Below are 25,078 nucleotides of genomic sequence, written 5' to 3' on the forward strand. Positions count from 1 at the left end.
TTTTTATTATTGGTACTTTGGGCAAGGTGCTTTGACTGTTCTTTAGTTTCCTTTGCCTGGCATAGATATATGGAATGTAGGCTAGATCATCCCAGGTGTCTTTATATTGGTAGGCAGTAGCACACTCTAGTGCTAAGCGGGCCTGGAGTACTCACCAATGGCTTTAGTATAATGCCGGGCTCCTAGCAACAATTCTGGTGCACGATACCAAAACGTTACTACCACAGGGTCCAGATCCGCCAAGGGCTTAAGTGGTGAATTAAACAGTCTCGCAAACCCCATGTCAGCTAACAAAAAAAATAATAATAATAAAAAAAGAAATGGGTGTCAATATCATTCAACTGGCAACCCCCCCCCTCCTCCCCATCATGTCTCCAGAGCAGCGGTTTCCACATGACCACTTCAGGATTGTGTTTCAGCCGGTTCTATTATTTTTTGTAGTACTGTACGTGTTTGTTATATTTCTGTTGATAACCTACTTTAAAATATTACTTGCCCCCCTCCCCTTCAAAAGCTTTAACCAAGGTTTCCATGGTAACAAGTTTACCTATTTTGACTCTTCCTCTTTCAAGGCCTTCTCCCATTACCAGGATGTTGGCTGGTTTCTGAAAAACAAGAGAACCTGTTTTAGGGCCCCGTATGTTGTACTTTCATCGAATATGTTTGTTAACATGTATGACATATCATTAGAAAAATAATCTAATTCAATTCAAATTTCATGTTTTCCAAAGCAGGATAACTGTCATCATAATTATAATGGCTTCAGAAACCAACCGTGGTATAGCCAGAAGGGGACTTGCTTTTAAGTGTTTTTGTTTTTCGCTTCAAGTAGTTTTCCTAATGGAAAGAAAACGCCCATGGGAAATCTAGCAAAAAATCCCAAGAGATCCCCATGGTGAATTGGGACCCATGAAAACCACACGGTTCACAACCCATGGAGTTCCTATGGCATTCTTGGAGGTTTATCATGGAGATTTTAATGGGGTTCCTATGGGATTCTTATTGGGTTTCTTACAGGACTTGTGAGAATTTAATGGGGTTCCTTATAACAATATATATATATACAGATGTGCTCAAATTTGTTGGTACCCTTACAGCTCATTGAAATAATGCTTCATCCCTCCTGAAAAGTGATGAAATTAAAAGCTATTTTATCATGTATACTTGCATGCCTTTGGTATGTCATAGAATAAAGCAAAGAAGCTGTGAAAAGAGATTAATTATTGCTTATTCTACAAAGATATTCTAAAATGGCCTGGACACATTTGTTGGTACCCCTTAGAAAAGATAATAAATAATTGGATTATAGTGATATTTCAAACTAATTTGTTTCTTTAATTAGTATCACACATGTCTCCAATCTTGTAATCAGTCATTCAGCCTATTTAAATGGAGAAAAGTAGTCACTGTGCTGTTTGGTATCATTGTGTGCACCACACTGAACATGGACCAGAGAAAGCAAAGGAGAGAGTTGTCTGAGGAGATCAGAAAGAAAATAATAGACAAGCATGGTAAAGGTAAAGGCTACAAGACCATCTCCAAGCAGCTTGATGTTCCTGTGACAACAGTTGCAAAGGTCCATGGAACTGTAGCCAACCTCCCTGGGCGCGGCCGCAAGAGGAAAATCGACCCCAGATTGAACAGAAGGATAGTGCGAATGGTAGAAAAAGAACCAAGGATAAATGCCAAAGAGATACAAGCTGAACTCCAAGGTGAAGGTACGTCAGTTTCTGATCACACCATCCGTCGCTTTTTGAGCGAAAGTGGGCTCCATGGAAGAAGACCCAGGAGGACTCCACTTTTGAAAGAAAAACATAAAAAAGCCAGACTGGAATTTGCTAAAATGCATATTGACAAGCCACAATCCTTCTGGGAGAATGTCCTTTGGACAGATGAGTCAAAACTGGAGCTTTTTGGCAAGTCACATCAGCTCTATGTTCACAGATGAAAAAATGAAGCTTTCAAAGAAAAGAAAACCATACCTACAGTGAAACATGGAGGAGGCTTGGTTATGTTTTGGGGCTGCTTTGCTGCGCCTGGCACAGGGTGCCTTGAATCTGTGCAGGGCACAATGAAATCTCAAGACTATCAAGGCATTCTGGAGCGAAACTTACTGCCCAGTGTCAGAAAGCTCCGTCTCAGTCGCAGGTCATGGGTCCTCCAACAGGATAATGACCCAAAACACACAGCTAAAAGCACCCAAGAATGGATAAGAACAAAACATTGGACTATTCTGAAGTGGCCTTCTATGAGTCCTGATCTGAATCCTATCGAACATCTATGGAAAGAGCTGAAACTTGCAGTCTGGAGAAGGCACCCATCAAACCTGAGACAGCTGGAGCAGTTTGCTCAGGAAGAGTGGGCCAAACTACCTGTTAACAGGTGCAGAAGTCTCATTGAGAGCTACAGAAAACGTTTGATTGCAGTGATTGCCTCTAAAGGTTGTGCAACAAAATATTAGGTTAGCGGTCCCATCATTTTTGTCCATGCCATTTTCATTTGTTTTATTATTTACAATATTATGTTGAATAAAAAATCAAAAGCAAAGTCTGATTTCTATTAAATATGGAATAAACAATGGTGGATGCCAATTACTTTTGTCAGTTTCAAGTTATTTCAGAGAAAATTGTGCATTCTTCGTTTTTTGTGGAGGGGTACCAACAAATTTGAGCACATCTGTATATATATATATATATATATATATATATATATATATATATATATATATATATATATATATATAAAAGAATACTTTTCACAATACAGACACTTTCAGATTACATTTCAAACCATTCAAATTCCACAACCTGGACATTTTCTTTGTTATTACTGATTTGTTATGTCAATTACACCTGCAATAGTTGCCCTATGCACTTAAAAACAACACCAACAATGTTTAAAAAACAAACTCAAAGCATGATGGGGTTTATCATTAAAGAAGTCAAATAAACAGTAATCCACCATTTCGCATGTCCAACATTTATTCCACTGGTCCCACCCAAAGTCGTCTGTTAAAGATAAATGCTGATTTTCTACTTCCGACTGGACAAACATCTTTAGCAATCTGTAGATAAATGAGAGGTTTATCTGTTTTCTAGTCTTTTTTTTTATCTTTCCAAAACTAATTTCTTGGACAATTCAGGTGCCTGTCTGTGTGCTACGACTTTTCAAATCTCTGGGTTTTTTTTGTTTTTGTTTTTTTAAAAGGGGCAGTCCTGTAGGCTGTCTATCTAAATGTATCATTGTTGTTATTGAGGAAAAAATATATATGGTTTCATTTTGAACATGGTAATTTCCCATTGGAATCCAAAGGGACAATTCCATAAGGGTTATGTTGTGGGTTTGAGCAGCAGCAGGCCATTATTTTGACACCAATGCCAAACACGGCTCTTTCCTGCAACTGCCTGGACACTTAGGATTCGGTCTCATGTCCACTGTTCTTGCATCAGTTTCAGCAGCCACACAGAATCACCTTAACTGACACCAAGCTTTTAACCAGGGCTGCATTTTATAGTTCAAGATTACATTCAAGCATCAGTCACTAATTTTATATTTATATATATATATTTTAGCTCAAAGAGCCAGCTGCCCAACGTTTTGATATGTTGTATATATATCTTTCTCAAGGGAGCCTGTGTTTGAATCAAAACATTGGAGGTATTTATAGGTTTTTGACGGCATGACAACTACTTGTTATTGTTTACATTCAAATCCATGATTTATTCTTACATGATTTAATGGTGTTCTATATATTGTGACATCATTTTTACTTCTATCTTTGAATCTGTATTAATTCTAATTAACACTACTTTATATAAACTTATATTTTTATTATATCATGCAATGCTGGCTCTGAGGATCAGTCTAGATTTGGCCTCCCCAGTGCATCAGCATGCACAACTTTTGAATGAATTTTGTTTATTTATTTAAATGTTATATATTTATTGAAGTTAATTAGTTCATTCTTTTCTGTTGAGTCCCGCTGGCATAATCGTGTTCAGTCTATTTATCCATTTACTTTCTTTTATTCTTCTATAGGTCGCATTGTCTAATTTGAGCTGTTCTAACACCACAAACCTTACATCATCTATGTCATGTCCCTGACTGGTGAAGTGCTGTACTATTGGTTCATTCATTTTTTTATTTCTAATTAATGAAAGGTGGTTCTGAATTCTTTTATATAAAGTAGTTCCAGTCTCTCCAACATATTTGATTTCATCACATTTTTCACAGGCTATTCCATAAACAACATTGCTATTTTTACAGTAGGTATTAGTTTTTAGTGGATATGTGGTGTTCTTATGTTTAATTATATTTTTACTTTTGTCTATGTATTTACACACTTTACACCTACTAGTGCACATGTTCGTAGAACCTATTTTGTCAATTATTCTTTTATGTTTACTGTGAACTAAAATATCACCTAATGCTACCTGAATGCTACAACTGGGGCCTTAAGAAATACTTTTTTTAACTTTTCTGAATTATGTAGAATCCGCAAGTGTCTCCAAACTATTTTAGAAATATTGGGCAAAAGTTTAGAGTAAGTCATTATTAATGGGACTCTTTTGACCTTTTTATCTCTATTTTTATAATCTAGTAGATCATCTCTTTTTAGTTTATCCACTTTTCTTAACTCCGTCTCTATAATTCTTTCTTTGTATGCTCTTTTTTTAAGATTTGTTTTTAATACACACCCACACACATACTGTATAGCAGCTTTAAAAATGTAATAGTACTGTACATAGCAAGAATGGATAAAGCACATTAATTTTAACAAAGCAGTTTCTCCAATGTGTCTTAAATTTGGCAAAGGGAATAAATCATTTTAAAGTACTGACTCTATGTCAAAAGCAATTACAGTACGAGACACAGATGCTAGGAATCCCTACCCCAAGCCCTTTGTACTGTACTAACAGGCCAATCTTTTCTTGGCGCAACAGCGTTTTCAATACACTGGTACAAACGGAAATCCATTTTAATTGCAAGAAACAATTATTATTATTATTATTATTATTATTATTATTATTATTATTATTATTTATTTCTTAGCAGACGCCCTTATCCAGGGCGACTTACAATCGTAAGCAAATACATTTCAAAATCACAGTACAAGTAATACAATTAAGAGCAAGAAAAAGTAGTGATTTCATAACCAAATGAGAATCTCAATCCATGCTCTCTGTGCAAGTTCTGTGAATAGGCTCAAAAGTACACACTTGTAATATATACTCTCTCTCTCTCTATATATATATATATATACACTGTATATTTTATATATATATATATATATATATATATATATATATATATAGTAAGACAGCAGGGAGGGGAGTTAAAATCCTCCCTGCGTAGGATATGTGCGCAGGCACCTTTTTGTTAGTTTTTTTATTGTTTTTGCTTTATTGTTTTATTGCTTAATTATCCCCTGCACCTGGTGCTTATTATTAAATTAGAGCCAGGTGCAGGGTATAAAAAGAAAGCAGTTAGGTTGCTCGGGGCTGCTGAGGAGAAGGAGGCAGAAGAGGTGCTCTGCTTCCAAGCAGTCGTGAAGAAGTTTCAAGAGAGTGTTTGGTGTTTGTAGCAGGTAAACGGCTTAGCAGTCCTGCGGATCAGTTTAGGCTCCCGTTGTATAGTTAGTGCTCATTGAGGAGCTAGGTGTTCATTTTGTGTTTTGTGTTTTTGTTTGTATTATTAAAAGTGTGCGTAAGCGCTGAACCTCCAATTTCTGTGTCTGGGTCAATTTTTAAAGGGGCAAGAACCGTGAGTGGTGTCAGCCGGTTCACATTTGGTGTCAAAGTGTGGGCAGAAAATGGATTTTAAAGAATTGATCTCAATGATCAATCAGAACACCGCTGCTCAAAAGGAGCAGACGAAGAGATGGAGAGTGGAGTTAGGGCTGCTGAAGCCGGAGCCTACAGAACTGGACCTGCTGCTCCAGAAATGGGAGGTGGAGCTGCCGTCCCGAGAGCCAGAGGGGGCGGAGCTGCCGTCCCGAGAGCCAGAGGGGGCGGAGCTGCCGTCCCGAGAGCCAGAGGGGGCGGAGCTGCCGTCCCGAGAGCCAGAGGGGGCGGAGCTGCCGTCCCGAGAGCCAGAGGGGGAGGTGGAAAAGATACTTCCACTACAGCCCCGACCACCACCCCTGAAAACCAGTCCGGTGCTGCCGGGTACGGTCCCTTGCCCCTTGCTCCTAGACACCCTGCCGGTATGCCCAGACCTCCCGGCGCTAGACCTGGAATCCAGGAGCCTACACCATCAGCCAGAGCTCTACACCTGGTTCCCCACTCCGCTCTCCCCAAATCACCCAGACGTCGCTGGGCTGCTGCCAGACGTCGCTAGTGCTTCCCCTGTTCGCTGCTTCGCTTCCCCTGGGCGATCGGACATCGCTACGCCGGTCCCCAGGTGAAGACCTCTGCCCGCTGCTGCAGTCTCCAGTGTCCTGGTCGTCGCTGCAGTCGGCCCTGTCATCCCGGTGGGGTCCTGTGTCGCGGTCCCTTCCTGACAGCGCTGGAGGGACCGACCCACCCTCAAGGCTGCCCATGGAAGAGGGCGGCAATTGACATTGCTGGACTGGAGTGTGGGTGGTCTTTTAAGGGTGGAGGGAGGTGGCCGTCGAATGGCCGGTGTGTTAAAGACAAGGGGGGGGGGGGGGTGTGTAAGACAGCAGGGAGGGGGGTTAAAATCCTCCCTGCGTAGGATATGTGCGCAGGCACCTTTTTGTTAGTTTTTTTATTGTTTGATTGTTTTTGCTTTGTTTTATTGCTTAATTATCCCCTGCACCTGGTGCTTATTATTAAATTAGAGCCAGGTGCAGGGTATAAAAAGAAAGCAGTTAGTTTGCTCAGGGCTGCTGAGGAGAAGGAGGCAGAAGGTGTGCTCTGCTTCCAAGCAGTCGTTAAGAAGGAAGGTGTTTGTAGCAGGTAAACGGCTGAGCCGTCCTTCGGGTTAGTTAGGTTCCCGTGTGTTTAGTCAGTGCTCTAAAAGGAGCTAGGTGTTTGTTTTGTTTATTTTGTGTTTGCTTTTGTTTGTTTGTATATTAAAAATAGTGTGTCAGCGCGGAAAAAAAATATCCATTGTCTGAGTCCTGGGTCTGATTTTAAAGGGGCAAGAACCGTGAGTGGTGCCGGCCAGTTCACAATATATAATATATATATAATATATATATTTTTTTCTCAACCTAGGAGAATAAATCAGATTTTAAAGATCTGCCAACTACCCACTGTACATAATGTAGAATACTATAACAAGCAGTGATTTATTAAGCATCATTTCAGCAGTGTATAATAGTGGTTAGGGCTCTGGACTCTTGACCAGAAGGTTGTGGGTTCAATCCCAGGTGGGGGACACTGCTACTTACCCTTGAGCAAGGTAAACCAACTGTATAAATGGGTAATTTGTATGTAAAAAAAAAATAATGTATAAAAAATAATGTAATTGTATGTAAAAATAATGTGAGATTTTGTAACAATTGTAAGTCGCCCTGGATAAGGGTGTCTGCTAAGAAATAAATAAATAAATAAATAAATAATTAATAACAGGTTGGGATTTTCTAAAGGAAAGTGGTTAAATATATTGTGAACACCTGTGACAAAACAGTACAGCAAAAGCTGTCTGCTTCTTTAACTATAGCAAACAAATACTGACGTAATTCCATCTTAATTCTTTCAACACTGCAGTGTACACAGTGTACGAAATATAACTACATTAAAAACTCCACACCAGGAAGCTATTGTTGGCTGGCCTATATTTTTTTAAGCTTTGGGTTCTGACTGTGAATCTAATGTCACCTCAAATACTGCCTTTCTTGCAAGCAATGTCTGTTGCTATGGGAACAGCACCAGCACTGACTGTTACAGTTCAAAAACACTGGCCACTGACTTCCACCAGCTTTTTCGAAAGTAAACATCTCTTAGGTTCAGCTCAATTTGAGCCATTTTCTAACCACTGTTGTGTTTGTTAAGCTGTTCAGGTATAAAACGAATGTCAAATAAACCGTAAAATTAGGCCTAAATGCAAATTATAACAAATACAAAACACACATACACTATGAAAAACGAATTATATTTCATTACCCCAGTTCCTTCTAGTTTCTACATAAATATGTAAAAGACCATTAAATGTATTGTTAAAAAAAGAAACACAGTAAGATTTAGCTGGGGAAAAAAACAACACGATTTATAACACAGAAAATGTGTAAAGAAAAACGTTACCAAATCAATTTTTCAATGGCTTTTTAGAGTGAAACTGATCAGATGCTAGGAACACTGCATAATGTAGCATCAAATTACACAGTATATGCAAACCCTGGCATGCAGATATAGGAATTTGTCCATTTCCCATCAACATGAACAACAACAAACCCTCCCTCACACCATCCTATAGCTAGAGACAGCTCCTGCTAGAATTCATGAATAACCTGTTTGCATTTTCCACGGTGGGTAGCTGAGTGACTGAGGCAGTGGATGAATCATGTGCTGTAATCCCCAGATCATTGAAATGGATAAAACAACCTCAAGTTAGATCACATCAAAAGGCATATGTGCTCCTTTGTTTTTTTTTAACCTGTGTGAGGACATAGTAATATATTCATGACTCGAAGATCATTTGCTGTCAAGGCTACACAAACCAAGACATCCATTTTATCTCCTTCCTCCGATATCATATGCTCAAAGATTGTATCAAGAAAAGGTTTACTGAACAGAACTTACCAAGGGATCATCTCGAACCTAGCTAGTTAGTGTAGATTTACTCAGTGCAGCACAAATCTATACTGTACATTTCAAAACACTCCCAAAGGCCAGACCGTTTCCAAGTGACAACAAAAGTGATGGAAAATAAGAATCATCTTAATGTCATCTTTATTTATCTTGCTGGTAAACCTTGGTATCAATACCAATCCAGTGACACAGAAATACTGCATACCACTGTACACTCCCTCCTACTCACCAGCTCATAACCAATGTCAGCTCCCTGGAGAAAAGCAACCGTTTGCTCCCCAAGGCCTTATTGCATGAAAACCATTCTGCTTGGCAGAAGTAAAAATCCAATGCACTTTAGGGTTGTATCAGTCTGGGTCTGTAGGCTTTATTGAAATGAAGGCCCATACATTGAAGCCTCTAAAGTACAGCATCTGGATGTATTATGTGAAAGAGGAAGTGACCCCTATATGCTGTTGCCAATGCATAGTCAGGCATGTTTACTTGTTGGCTGGACTACATCAACAAGCAGGTACCTGCGGCCAAGTCAGAAGGATATCAAGGGGTAGGATTCAGAAAACCCTAAATAGCACCAGGGAACACCCATACCATATGGTAAAAATAAAAAAAAGATCTAGGATAAAGTGAAAGAAGTGTATCATTTTCAACTGAATTCTATACTATAATATTTTGTGCAGATTGAGTAAATTTAGTTTTATTTAGCCTGATACTTTTTAATGTATGTTGGATTAAAAACTGTTTAAAAGATGAGCAAGGCTTCCATACACTGTTATATTCCATATCTACTTTAACAGACAATTTTTGTATGGTTAGTAATTAGTTAAGGATACAATTTTGATTTAGACACAGATGTGGTTTTGGTATTGCAAGGTGCACATTAAAAGTTCACTTTTGATGCGCTGTCTGTCACCCCTGAGCATATTGTTAAATGATTAGGAGGACTGTTCTGCTGCTACACTGTTGACAGGTACTGTTGAGTCCCGCATATCAATTAATCAAGAGCTGCAAATCAGGGTTTCTCCAAAACTGTAAACCGTCCTCTATTTAGGTTTTGCATTAATCAAAGGTACTTAAGAGATATCATTTAAAAATCCTGCTCCTCCTATAAAGCTGCTTGAACTGAATTCATGAAATTGTTTTGGGATATTGGTCTGCTAATTGTTTAGAACTTCATTTTGCCACTTTACTTGCTTGTAGTTCTGTGTAAGTATTCACCTTTATTTGATGTCTGTTAACTGCTTTAACTTTGCACTGTGGCCAATTCACTGCTCACTTTCTATTTTCACACTGAGTGGAAACAAATAACAAAATTCACGGGTTCCGTGAAAGTCATGACAACCGTGATATAATCGTATCCTTAATTATAGTTATTTTAAAATGTGTTGGAATAGTCAAATGTAATGCAAACAGTTCAAACTGGGTTGAGAGAGTGTAGGGCGCAGCATGCAGAGATATCCACTGAGAGAGTGTAGGACACAGCATGCAGTGATATCCACTGAGAGAGTGTAGTGTGCAGCATGCAGAGATATCCACTGAGAGAGTGTAGTGTGCAGCATGCAGAGATATCTACTGAGAGAGAGTAGGACGCAGCATGCAGAGATATCCACTGAGAGTGTAGGACGCAGCACGCAGAGATATCCACTGAGAGAGTGTAGTGTGCAGCATGCAGAGATATCTACTGAGAGAGAGTAGGACGCAGCACGCAGAGATATCCACTGAGAGAGTGTAGTGTGCAGCATGCAGAGATATCCGCCGAGAGTGTAGGACGCAGCATGCAGAGATATCCACTGAGAGAGTGTAGGACGCAGCACGCAGAGATATCCACTGAGTGAGTGTAGGACGCAGCATGCAGAGATATCTACTGAGAGAGTGTAGTGTGCAGCATGCAGCGATATCCATTGAAAGCGTGTGGCACCGCATGCAGATATGTTCATTGAGAGAGTGTAGGACGCAGCATGCAGAGATGTCCAAAGCAAATAATTGTTAGCCATGATTTTTGACCACCACAAGCTTTTTAAACTGTCAATACACTAAGCCACAAAGCCCTCCAGTTATTTCAAATAATTTTCAGTAAAAGATAGCTGCTGCTCAACTGTCCTCTTCAATTCCATAACAGCAGTGCTACACATGATGGGCCATTATTATTATTATTATTATTATTTATTTCTTAGCAGACGCCCTTATCCAGGGCGACTTACAATTGTTACAAGATATCACATTATTTTTACATGCAATTACCCATTTATACAGTTTTTTTTTTTTACTGGAGCAATCTAGGTAAAGTACCTTGCTCAAGAGTACAGCAGCAGTGTCCCTCACTGGGGATTGAACCCACGACCAGAGCCACGATCCAGAGCCCTAACCACTACTCCACACTGCTGGCCATGAAATCAGTTCACAGAATATGCTCTGCAAAACCCACCAACGTCACCGGGCTGTCTGCTGTCAATCAGATAAATCTGGCTTTATCAAAATACAGCTACTGTATATAAAATGATTATGAAATATCATATAAAAATCGCTGAAGTTAAATGTGTTTTTTTTAAATACAGTACATTTAAAAAAAACAAAACAAAGGCTGGGAAAAAATGAAATGCATACCAAAACTGTAAACAGAACCACAATAGCAGGAAAAGAGATAGCACTGAGAGGCTGGGGTGGTTACTCTTGGTGAACAATCAGATCAACTCAGCAAAGCAAAGACAAATTCTGGTTATTGATAGAGCTATTCACAACCGGAAAACAAAACCACACCAAGATAAGAGATTTTGGCATCCGTCTGACAAAATGCAAAAATATATTGTTGAATCTAATAAAAACAGCAGGATTCAAGATAAGTTTTTTTTTTTGTTTAAATACACAATAAAGATGCAGCTGGGTCAAGTAAATCACGGCCTGTTTTTGTTTTGCAGCGGTTTACATCCGAAAACGGATCCAGAAAGCAGCAGAGTCTTGAAGCAGGAATGGTTTGAGATCAGAGTATTATATCAAATTGGTCGATGACACTCTTTGTACTTGTTCCTATAAAGGTTCAAACAGAATATAAATGTGATGGTTGAAAAACTATTAGGGGGTTTTCAACATTAGCAAAGGGAGGAGCGGGATTTTTAACTACCGTATTCATTCGAATTTAAGACACGCTTTTTAAGCCATATTTTTCTTATAAAAATTGCCCTGCATCTTGTATTCCAGTATTCAACTTCTGATAATGCCGATTTTACCCAATGGAGATAAACGGAAACCTATCAGAAAGATAAGATTTGAACCAGGATAGGACAAGGCCAGACAGTCCTACTGTGCTTTCCAGATGATTCAGTAGGATGGAATGGTCTGCAGTATCAAAGGCAGCACTTAGATCAAGAAGAATTAATACTGATGGAAATCCTGAGTCAGAGCTTATCAGCAGATCATTCACAACTCTGACAAGGACTAGGTGCAGCACGAAAACCAGACTGAAACTTCTAGAATACACCAATAAGTGTAGGAAGTTTTTGTAATTGAATTGCAACAACTCTCTCTACAACCTTATCTAAGAATGGTAGGTTGGAGATTGACCTATAGTTATTGAGGACTTTAGGGTCCAAATTGTGCTTCTTAAGCATAGGCTTTACCACAGCTACCTTTAGTGCTGAGGGAACTATACTGGTGGAAAGTGAACCATTTATAATTTTTACAATGTGGGTATTAATAACACCAAGAACATATTTTAATAGTTTTGTAGGAATAGAATCAAGAGAGCATGTGCTGTAGTAGCTCTCATATGTCGAACTAGCTCTGGCAGTTCCTGTAAGGTAATCAAAGAAAAAGCCCCCATAGTTGCCTTAATAGGTGTAATTGGTAAAATTGTGCTGGAGTCATCCTCAATAGAAAGTGTCTGTGGAATCTCATTTCTGATGTCTAGTATTTTATTTTTAAAGAAAACGTAAGAAGTCATTGCAGCTGTGAGAGTAGCCAATGTCAAGGGTAGGCCTTAATTTATCCTGGGTAGCAAAAATAAATCTTGGATTCATTTTATATAATTTTCAATTAAATTAGAATAATACGATGATCTAGCCAATGCCAGAGCCTTCCTATATTTAACCAGGTGCTCCTTCCATGCGATGGAATGAACGTGCAGTTTAGATTCCCACCATCTCCGTTCTAGTTTATGACCCTCATATTTCATTTTACGAGCTGTATCATTAATCCACGTGAGCTTTTTTTTTTTTTTTTTTTTAAAGACACTCTGAGTTTTGATTGATGCTACAGTACCTAAGATACCAGTCAAGGTGGTGTTGTAGGTATTAACCAGCTCATCTGAGGACTCAGAGAGTGGTAATGAGCTCAAGAAATCAGAAAGCTTAACAGCTGTTGAAGAATGAATTACCCTGGATTTAAATGTACGGTCCACAGTCTTTGTAGATACTGGCAGATTCATCTAAAAAAGAATGGCAAGATGATCAGAAATAGTAAGATCTAGGGTTATGACGTTCTTAACAGCTAAACCACGAGAAATTACCAGATTTAAAGTATGACCACGATTATGCGTAGGACCTTTGACATGCAGGATATAATCTAAGGAATCTAGTACCTTCAAAAATTCCAAGGAGTTAGAATCAGAATCAATGTCAACATGAAGGTTAAAATCACCCAATAAAAGAATCCTTTCATATTTGACTATCACTATAGATAGCAGATCTCCAAATTCACTCAGAAATAATGGGTTTGACTTAAGTGGTCGATAAATAATTACAATATGAACAGGTAATGGACTGTTTAATGTCAAGGTTAAAACTTCAAAAGATGAATAACCTTCAACAATTTCCTGTTTGATTCTAAGTTCACTGTGGAAAACAGTAGCAAGTCCACCTCCCTGCCCAGTAGAGCGAGCTTTCTGGAAAAAAGAATAGTTAGGTGGAGAAGCCTCAAATCAGGGGGAAACACTGTCATTCGGTCAAAGCCATGTTTCAGTTAAAGAGAGAATGTCATTGTTGTTCTGAATAAAATCACTAATTAATGGAGCCTTATTAGACAGCGACCTGACATTAAATAAACCAAGGCGTAAATTGGTCCAATCAAGAGCATGTGATTGAGCAGAGGTAATAGGAATTTGACGAAGGTTACTGTAGCACACACCTCTGTGTTTACTCAGCGGGTAGCGGGAATGGCAGGATACTTTAACCTGAATTTTACATGCCTCTTTAGATTCTCTCCCCTCCCCAGTTCCTAGTTTAAGTACCTTGTTAGGTGGTGTTCGATGTTATCAACTTAGGGTCTGATTTTTTTCTGTGGTGTTATTTCAATTTACAGAATGACTTTACGATCATTTTAAACCAAATAAGACACATAGGCCGTAACTACAGGAAAATTAGCAATGGCTACCTAAGGAATGGGAACAGTAGTAGGTACTGAACTTTGCAAAAAACAAGATTTGCTGGATAAGTCCATTGCCTCGGTGGAACGGTTTGAATTTCTGTTCTGCAGTTTGCAAAATTCTTACTACTGTAGATTCTGCACCAAAAACAAGTTCCTTACCGATTTTTAACACCCAGCGTACTGCTTGTTACTATTTGTGTTCCGGGTTTGTTTATTTTGGCTCACGTGCCGTTTATTTGGAGTGTTTTGTTTTGTGTTTACCGGTAAATCTTTTATTTGTAAATTAAACTCCCACATCAGCACTTTAATTACCTCAGTCTATTGTCAGTGTCCACTGTCTTCCAGGTCTGACGTCATCATCCTGCCACAAGCCTATAATAGGATTAATTTAGTATGCAAGCCCCACCCCCACTTCCTTCCTAGTCCACACGGAAGTATGTATTTCAATGGAATGTGGGGGGTGGTGTGGTCTGGCTGTAATTCAGTGAAACTGCGTCTGTTTTACGTGACAGCTCCTGGATTTAAACAAACCTGGGATTAATGTTTTTTATATATTAGACAATGTCACAGAATCGTTTTCACCAAATGTTCAGATGTTTGCGTTTTGATTTGAGAGAAATTAGAAGCATTTGCTCTGGCAACAAGGGCAGTAGTGTGGAGTAGTGGTTAGGGCTCTGGACTCTTGACCGGAGGGTCGTGGGTTCAATCCCAGGTGGGGGACACTGCTGCTGTATCCTTGAGCAAGGTACTTTACCTAGATTGCTCCAGTAAAAACCCAACTGTATAAATGGGTAATTCTATGTAAAAATAATGTGATATCTCGTAACAATCGTAAGTCGCCCAGGATAAGGGCGTCTGCAAATAAATAAATAATAATAATAACAACAACAACAACGATTTGCCCACAGCAATGGAGGTGCTGTTTCCCACAGAAGCACTATGCTGCAGGGTCAATAGAAAAGATAATGTTATTATTATTATTATTATTATTATTATTATGCCCCCTCCATAGCGTTCATGCTGCCGCCGATTATCAATCAGTAAATTTAGGCTTTTACTATAAATGATAGATCAGTTCATATGTTTGCTTGTGTATTAGTTGACCCCCACACCCCCCAACTTCAGGACTGTGTTTTGTGTTTAAATTTCTCGACTTATACTCGAGCAAATACGGTATTTAGTGCGCTTTTTTGTTTTAGTAAACAAATCCTATTAGGGTTACAGTGTGCAATCTTCACATCTTATTCAGTTAGTGTTTGTAAGCATGGCTCTTAGTCAAACAGCTGGGACAGCTCTGCTGTATATTGTAATTAAATATGAACTAATTGAAAACAGAGAAAAAGATCAGATTGGTCTATTGTAACCAGTGGGAAGAAAAAAATATCCCACTAAACCTACATAAAACATGCAGAGGTCCTGGAGACCTATGAATTAAAAGCCTTCCCTAACCAGCAGACCCACTGCAAACACCCACAAGTTAAAGAAAATCAAGACTCATGGAAAAAGCTTTCAAAAGACAACCTTCAGCCTTCAATGATAAAAAATATGGCATCAGTCAGGTGGTTGGAAATCAGTCACACAAGAGCCATTTTCAAGATAAGAGAGACTGAATTAACAGATCAGAAACACAGGACTGTGGCTCAGGATGATGAGTGGTTTTATATAGGCCTACATGAATAACTCTTAATGTGTATGATATACAGTATGTGCTGTCTGTAAATGCAAAATATATAAAGGACTGGACTACTGTAAGTGGCACTATTGTTATATCTTGTAAATGTGGTAGGCCCATTTTGGTACCTTTCTGTAGACCAAGCAAAAATAGACATTGCATATATTAATATACATTAAATAGCATACAAATACATACTTACACATGTGAGCACAAACACCTACATGTAGTGTTTTTAAAATGAAGACATTTGAAAAATGTTGAAAACATTTCATTTGAGCAAAATCATTGAAAATCTGTCAATTTGAAAGAAAGGCATGCAAAATATATTCAATGATAGAAATAATAAAAAAACAACCTCAAAAGCAATTGCTAAAAGTCACCTTTAAATCTCAACTCTTCTTTTCTAGACTATATAGCACTCTGCCTTTAATGCACTTTAACTTGCACTTATCTGCTCCCTATTTTACTGTATTTAATTCTGCACTTAACCCAATCTGTAGTATTTTGTATTTCACTTGCACTCATATCTAACCCTGATGTAACTATAAACATTGTTACCTGCTCTTGAACTGCCCCGATATGAAATCGTACAGTGTTTTATATTTGCTCTTACTAGGACTGAAGTCACTGTATTTTGTATCTTGCTCTTAATTGTACTGTAATTCTTGATATGTATTTTTGGCATACAACTGTAAGTCACCATGAGTAAGGGTGTCTGCGAAGAAATAAATAATAATAATAATAATAATAATAATAATAATAATACAAGTCTAACATAAATGGTGAAAGGCAAAGATCTAATAGCATCCGATAGAGGCAGGACAGTGGGTGCACGTCAAGTCTGGAGCCACAGCTTCAACAACAGTCGTGTTGCATCATGGGAAGGGAAAGAGGTCACCAAGAGAGACAACTGTGGCTGCAAACATTTAGTGACGGAGCAGGATGAAGATGGTAACAGAGGCATGTTAAGTGCTAATGACTGAATTAGCTAATGACACAGCCTTTGTGGAGTTTATGCCACGTCGTGTCAAGGTCCTAATAAATTGGCCAAAAGTTTTGCATCACCCTATACAATTAACTAATTTCGCTTCATAAAGTGAAATTAAATCTGCTGAACAATGTTACATTAACATATTGAATTACATACCGCTTTGTAGTTTTCCATATACTTAACAAAAAACTGACAATTGAAAAATGTGACATTCGAACTCTTCTGGTAGACTTTTGCGATATCATTTTGTAGTTACTTTGTTTACATGATAACTAAAAGATCTCAATTATGTTTGTATATTATTTTTTTGTTTGTTTTAAATTAGTCTCAATCATAAAATTCTAGGTAATGCTAAACTATTGGCCATAGCTGTGTATTTGAGATTTGAGCAGTACGCAACGGAGAGTATTGTACAGCTGTGAGTAGATGATAAAGAGTATTCAGCAGGAAAGAGTTGAGTAAAAACAAGAGGAAAGCCATCTCATTGGAATACAATGGGAGGTGGCAGGCCAGGGCACAGGACTCGGAAAACCAAGGAACACCGTTTACATAGTCCATGACCACACAAGCACAGCAAAAAAAAACACATTCTGATCGTTATCACAATATAATGGAGGGGTTGGAGTTCACATGCTGAAGTATGGATAATGATTACAACACCAACCAGTAACAGCAAATTTCAGGGTTTTTTTTTTTTGTTTAGTTGTCTGCTTGAATACAAAAGCGTAAATTAATGTATTTAGTTTTATTAATTTAAAAAAAAATGGTTTTGAGGGAAAAAAAATTACCAGTTCAATGTTACTAGTAATAAATTATAACAACTATAATACCTGTGTATTATTATGTAACCCTAATACTGCATACAATGTAGAAATACACCAGTTATCTTTCACATTAGTTGTATGTTTAGTTTTTTGGTACTTTTCAAAAGCACAGGCCTGTCACTGCTGAAATGACAGCCAACAAATTTTCTGTGGCCAATACATCTTTTTATTAAGCATTAGACTTTTTATATAGGAAAATGTAACTTACATACAGCATCACACACAGGCACTGTCAGCACAGCATCATAAACATGAATCGAGGCAAACAATAACAAAGCAATACAAAAAACACTTTAAAACAAGATCGGTCCAGTATTTTATTTGGCATTTACGACCATGATAACTGTATGGAATAAATAGCAGTTTTGTGTTAGAAGATGTTATTTGACAAAAGCTTTATTTTGGCAGAAAATGTGACATTTGTGAGATTTTCCAGTGTGCAGTATATGAGCCGGTAGAGGTGGTGAATGGCGCAGTAAGTTCAGAAGTGATGTCAAGGAGGTCATGTGAAATGGCAAGAAATACTTGGGCCAAAACTCATCAACATAAAGGAAAGAGCACAGCTAACAAACAGCTCATTTAGAATAAACCAAATAACACCTACTGTATATACTAAAAAATATTCCCACTTAAGAAAACACCCCCTCCTGTCCCTTCTCTTGCTGTTATTTTCTCACTTCACTGAAATCCCATCTTTCTCTTACCTATACATTTTTTAAAGAACTTTAACTGAACCTTGCGTCAGTTCATTTACGCCAGTTTAATCTCTAATGTGTGCATAATGAGCATTACGAGAACCTCAGGAGAACATTAAGAGATGTTTATACTTTAACAATACCCTTGTATATTTTATACTCATTACAAGTACTTAAGAACATTGTCATTCAGTGTACACAGTTTCTTTTAGTATTTCTAAATTTACCACTAGTGGTGACCTCATTCAATTATGTGAGGACATTTGATTTAAAAGCATTGTAATGAACCACCTGTGTCAGGTAAGCCCCTCGGATCGGAGGAGTGCTCAGAGAGGGTAGGAAAGCTGCACTTACAAGGTCTCTGTGAAGCACCCAGTTTGCATGTAGGTAATGAATCCCGTCCAGAATCTGATAAAGCAGTGACTTGACCATCCCTCTTGGCAACTGCATTGGTTTTTTATTGGCTTTCGAGGAACGGTGAAATTTTATAATATGCTGCAAAGCAACAGAAATGGACACATGATAAAACCATGTGAAAGGAACTATTGAAAGGCAATTAAAATATAAACACATGTTTAGTCAGATAATACGTAAGCATTACATTATATAATGATATTTATACCAGGACAGATCTGCCAAAACATTTGGTTTACACTAGGCAAACTTGCCAGCACATATTCTTGTCAATAACTGTTAGTAATTATTTTCCATATTAATTTTCTATTATGCACATGCCAGCTTTTAAATGCAATATGCATGTATGCAGCAGTAAGAGAGACAGTAACAATGCATTGATATCACAAAACAGGGCACACAAATGTGCAGTGTGGAGTAGTGGTTAGGGCTCTGGACTCTTGACCGGAGGGTTGTGGGTTCAATCCCCAGTGGAGGACACTGCTGTTGTACCCTTGAGCAAGGTACTTTACCTAGATTGCTCCAGTAAAAACCCAACTGTATAAATGGGTAATTGTATGTAAAAATAATGTGATATCTGTATAATATGAAATAATGTATAATGTGATATCTTGTAACAATTGTAAGTCGCCCTGGATAAGGGCGTCTGCTAAGAAATTAATAATAATAATAATAATAATAATAATAATAATAATAATAATAATAAGTACATTTGGAGCTGTGGATTATAACTGTATACATCATAGCTAGCATATGATTGAACATTTAAATTGATTAAAATTGTTAGTGCCTCTTCCAAGTTAATACAACTGTAATGCTACTGTAACACATACCCATAAATCGTGTTCTGCATAATCAAACAGGAGCCAGACCTTCCTGTCGCTGTGAGAAAGGAACACTTTCTGTAGTGAAATCACGTTGGGGTGCTTCAATTCTCTCAAGAGCTGAAAAACAAGACGGAGACAGCAATGATAAAGAGACTCCTCAGAAGAACTGGAAGCACCAGGGCCACCAAAACTCAGCAGTTTAAAATGCAATGTGTTTGGAAGACTTCTGATGTTCACTATAAATTCATACCAGGCTGTAAAACCGTGCATATATGTCACTATGATAATAAAACTAGACAGAGGGGGGATGCTCATAAACTGAGCATTAATTCAACAACAAACCCGGCATCTTGTATTTTCAGATGATACTGTTTAAAACCAGCAAACCAAACACTTGTCTCGCTATCGATAGTTCATTTAGTTGTTACAACAGGAGAACAAAACCATACATCCTCCACTGGGTTTTGAAGGGGCTGACTTCTATATTACATACTGTAGCTACTGTACTTCAAACCAGAACCTGCCACGTGCAGGGCATTGTGAACGGCAGCGTTATTTTTGCATCCTATAGTTTAACTGCAGTTTATTAAGGGTAATGTACACTAACAGTATAACATTAAGTCTGCTTTTTCTGGCATTTTTTGCCACTCTAGTGTGGGAACCTGTTTAAACTCTTGAGTATATATAATCTGTTGAATACCCATTAAGAAATGTCAAGGTCTGATTGATTGCAATCACTTACTGGAACAGCACAATTCTCAGCTATTTAAAGTGTATCTTGCAGGTCAAACACAAAATTTCTGTATAAATTTCATCAATAGAAATAAAATAGTTTTTATGTGGTTAAAAAATATTAATAAACAACAAAAATATGATGGATTTTGTGTGGTGTATGGCCACACCTACTCAAAAATCGTGCTGGCTGGAATAACATACGAAAAGGTAAACACACATGGCAACTGCCGCTGAAAACATCGAAGATGAAGTCGAAGACCCAATTAACTTTAGGGAACAGGGGCCACAACCCTACATTTTTGAACCGCCAGTGAGGCAGCGGGATCCCACTGATCAACAGAGGCAATGGGGATCGACAAGAAATAGAGTTGTGGGAACCCTCCAAAATCTGTGGCGGATCGACAACACTACATGGGGAGTGTAATTTCCAAAATTGTAACATGTTTGATTACCAATAATCTACGCTTCTGTATCTAAACTCTGTAATTAGTTTATATTAGTTTAGTGATTGTCTGTTATTTCACAGCAGACCACTGACAGTGACACTGTGAAATCTTTTCAAAGATGATAAATTACTAACATTACAATAATGTACAATAGACATAAGGATTGATAAGATACTATTGTATAATATTGTAGCGTGCACGGGGGTAGGCAGCAGCAGGGCTGGTAGGTGATGTAATCACACACGAAGACATAAGACGGATATATGCTCCTTGCAAAGAGGCCAGCTCTTTTGTACAGCGCTATCGGTGCTATGCTTTAGTGCGAGAGGTCCCGGGTTCGTGCCCGCCCTCCGCCTGTGTGTCGATTGCTACAATATCGCTACAATATAAAGCAGATAAGACAACTTCAGCAAATGTTTCTTTACTCACCATTACGTCAGTGGTACTAACTTTCTGATGCAGTAAAGTTCAGATAGTTGTTTGTAATCCAGAAATACAGGTTTATATTTAGGGCTTCTGTTTTTCGGGTTTTATTAATTGTACTTTTCGGTGCTTATTTTAGCTATTTGAGTTTTATGTAAATCGTTTTTTTTCGGGGCTTTCATTTTTGACATACTGTATGAAAATCCGTGTTTTCGGTTACTTTCCAAAATGCTTGAGCGTTTTTTGTTTTTTTTTCTGTCAAAATATGTATAGTAACTCGACAGTACTTGCACACTTATGTTGTACCTTCTTTCCTTTCCTGTCTTCCACAGCGAAATCCCTATGGTCACAGGCACATTCTTCTGGGGTTTCTGTGTGTAGGCATTTTTGTACATGCCAGAGTGGTATCACTGCGATAGACTGGAGATACATGAGCAATTTTTATTGCCGATTCTAGTTCACAACAAAAAATTGAGTGCCCTTACCAACATGGCTGACCAGCGAGCAGTACCTCCTTGGCTGTCCTTACAAAATTAACACAGAATTCTCCTGTCAGGACACTGCATCCTGATTGGCCATCATATTATTATTATTATTATTATTATTATTATTATTATTATTATTAATAAAACAATGAATAATCCTCTCCCAACACCGAAACCCTAACCTTAAGGTCAGTATGTTATACTGCAGTCATTACACGTCTAAAATAGTTCATGTTTGGCAGGAAGTTTATGGCAGTTTGGCCTTAAAGGGCTATCTCAACTATCCCCGAGAGGAAAGTCTACAGTTGGCATCAGCGCCACCTATAGGTCTGGAGGCCAGACATGCTTTAGTACCTTCACCCTGTTACATATAGAATTGAAAAACAACAAGATACTGTATTGCAAATACTGTAACACACAATTATTGAAATGACAACTATAAATACAGCAGTTGATTAAATTACAGTATATGTATTAAGAGTCATGACCTTGCTAAATTTCCATGTCAGAATATATAAAAGAGGTATAGTACTGGATAAAAGTGATCTTATGGGTAAAACCTGAAATAATGTATGCATGACATTGGCTGGTGTAGATTCACAAAACAGTATACTCTACATCAGCGGTCCTCAAACTAGGGGGCGAGGACTGTATCCTGGGGGGGAGTTAGAAGGTTCCGGGTTCTTAAAAGCATTAAATATGTCAGATCCAGTGGTTCTGCCATGCAGAGAAACTAGAGATGCCAGCTCCTGGTGTACTTCAAATGTTTCTGTCACTCCACGAACAAATTAAAGGTTGGGCTGTATCAGTGGCATCGTTGCTTTCATCCAGAGCAGCAGAGAAATACACGATATTTTTGCATTTGCTTTTTGCTTTTTATGTCTGCTATGCGTTTCTGCATAGTCATTCTGGAAAGATAAACGTTTTTAAAGGAATCTTTATTTTCTTTGCAAACAGCATCACATATTTGCATCAGGCAGTCTTTTACAAATTCCCCATCTGTAAAGCGATGTGATGATTTTGCAATTCGCTGTGATACGTTGAAACTTGCTATTGTAGCAGCTTCAGATTCCTTCTTTTTCCGTTCAAAAACACCTTGCTGCCCCAGTAGTTGTATTTTGAGAGACTCCAATTTTTTTGTTCGTGCTTCTCCCAGCAATTCTTTGTATTTGGGATGTTTTGTCTCATAATGGCGCCGTATATTGCATTCTTTGGCAACTGTGACGCATTCAAGGCAAGTGAGGCACGTATGAACACTGGGTTTAAGTGAAAGTATAAAAATATTTTACCTTGAAAATAATCGCAAAGCAACAACCATAAATGTGAATCACCGTCTTCCGTTTAGCATCTAGCTGGCGCCTGTTTCTGAACCTTACGTCATGCTTTCTAAGGTCTACTGTACTGTATTACTATTGGCTAACATGACAGAATCCCACCCAAATGGGCTGGGCTTGTGTATATTCCAAGCACTTCTAAAGTTTAATCACCTGTCTGTCAAGTTATACTGTAATTATATTGGCCAACGTGATACAAGACACTTTGAGGCATCTCTTTCGAACGCTACTTGTTTCCAGTGAGCGGTGGCTGACGTAGAACTTCAGATTTATTTATTTATTTTGACAGTGTGTATTTTCTTAAAGGCGCTGGCCGTTTTTCATTTATAATATGAAAGTCCTTACGGGCCGTACAAAGCAGTCAGCGGGCAGTGTCTGGCCCGTGGGCCATATGATGTGCACCCAGAGTGTAAAACCATTTAGAATAATGTAAATATGGTATTAACACGTTATGTTTAATCTCACAGTGGTTACAAAGAAAGGATAGTGATATGGTGCACAAAGCATGCTGTTATGAAACCAATACACATGTGGTATGGCAACGTCCTGCAGTCACCCCAATTAATACAAACATAACCACTTACCTAGTATGTGAAATGTTTGCAGTTAATTAATAACTGTCTATCATTTGATGGACTTAATCCAATGCCGTAGTGATCAAACAGTGCTGTGGTCACGACATTAAAGAGCGTCACTTAAGCTATGATTGGCAGACAAAATAGAAATATTGCACATGATTTAGAAAATCCTGTTTCAACAGACTGTAGGTGGAAAGCATCACACCCCAATATCCGGAGGTGGGGGAAGGAATACCCCCCCCCCCCCCCCCCCCCCCCAAAGCTAAGAACAAGCGAGAGATCCAGAGAGGCTCACTGCCAATAAAGGGTCGGCAGAAATCCGATTGCAAAAAGCATGTAGTGAGTCGCAACCCGATGGAGTGGTAGCCCACTTTCAAGGAAAGGATTAATGGAGCTTAGATTGCATAGCAAGTGAGAATCCCGATCCTGATTTTCAAGGGTGACCAGTGGTAAGAGGCTTCAACAGGGGAACAAAATCCTGCAAGCAATAGGTTATTAAAAATCCCATAGCAACCTCATTAATTCTTGGATACAACAGTTTCTTTTTTTAATTTTTTTTTATAAATTTAGTCGTCGCCAATTTTGTACCCCGGTTTTCTCCCCAATTTAGTATGCCCAATTATCTGTAGCTCGCAACCCCCCTGCCGACTCAGGAAATGGCGGCTGGAAAACGCGTCCTCCGAAAAGTGCTCCTGCCAAGCCGTCATTTTTCGCACTGCAGATCCACAGCGATGCCACCAGACCTATAGTGCCGGAGGACAACACAGATCTGGCGGCTCCACTGCAGAGCCACAGGCGCCCTATCGGCCACAGGGGTCGCTGATGCGCGGTGAGCCGTGGATTCCCCTGCCGACCTAAGCCCTCCCGACCCGGGCAGCGCTCAGCCAATTGTACGCCGCCCCCTAGGAACTCCCGGTCACGGTCGGCTGAGACATAGCCTGGATTCAAACCTGCAATCTCCAGGCTATAGGGCACATCCTGCACTCCGCACGGAGTGCCTTTACTGGATGCGCCACTCGGGAGCCTAACAGTTTCTGACTCATTACAAAGCATAAATTTTGCTCAATAACTTTATTAAGCTCAGGAATAACTAATAAGATACATAATGATTAGGTTGTACTTGATTGTAGGGTGGACTGTAGTGATGGCTTTCTGCATGAGGTATTAATTATGTTATTAATTATAAGTTTACATTATATGTAGGTGTGTCTTTTATAGTTAAGTTGTTTTAATATGTTTTTATGTTAAGTTTCTATATAGTATTGTGTAAGTTTTGAGTTCTTTCATTTCACATCAGCAAAACCAGCTATGTGCAGTTTTGCATAGTCTAACACGATTCAAAGTCACAGGTGTCTGAGCCAAACGCCAAAAGGCAGGCAGGGATAGTGTGAGATGGGGGAGGGGAACTGAAAGACAAGATGGATGCGCCCTGCTTGGTACAACGTGGTATGCAACCCCCCCCCACCCCCTTTTCCCCCGCAGCGGGAATGTGCAATGAGAGTGGAAACCCCTATCATCGGACAGAAGTAAGACAAATGGGAGTGGAGTCAACAATTGTTTACAAAGGTATAAATGCCAA

The 25,078-nt window shown here is 38.7% G+C and overlaps 1 protein-coding gene across 1 annotated transcript in view; it reads right to left on the reverse strand.

The window, feature by feature from the left end:
• The window catches only part of cdk19 (cyclin dependent kinase 19), a 90,746-nt gene that overhangs the window by 14,215 nt on the left and 51,453 nt on the right, over positions 1–25,078 (reverse strand). The window contains exons 3-6 of the mRNA XM_034017742.3: positions 19,505–19,615; positions 18,612–18,752; positions 548–605; positions 156–287 (exon numbers count right to left, since the gene is read on the reverse strand). Coding sequence (XP_033873633.1) covers positions 156–287; positions 548–605; positions 18,612–18,752; positions 19,505–19,615 — 442 coding nt within the window. The remainder of the gene's footprint in view (positions 1–155; positions 288–547; positions 606–18,611; positions 18,753–19,504; positions 19,616–25,078) is intronic.

This window comes from Acipenser ruthenus, chromosome 6, assembly GCF_902713425.1.
Source record: "Acipenser ruthenus chromosome 6, fAciRut3.2 maternal haplotype, whole genome shotgun sequence".
In the NCBI taxonomy this organism is placed as follows: Eukaryota; Metazoa; Chordata; class Actinopteri; order Acipenseriformes; family Acipenseridae; genus Acipenser; species Acipenser ruthenus.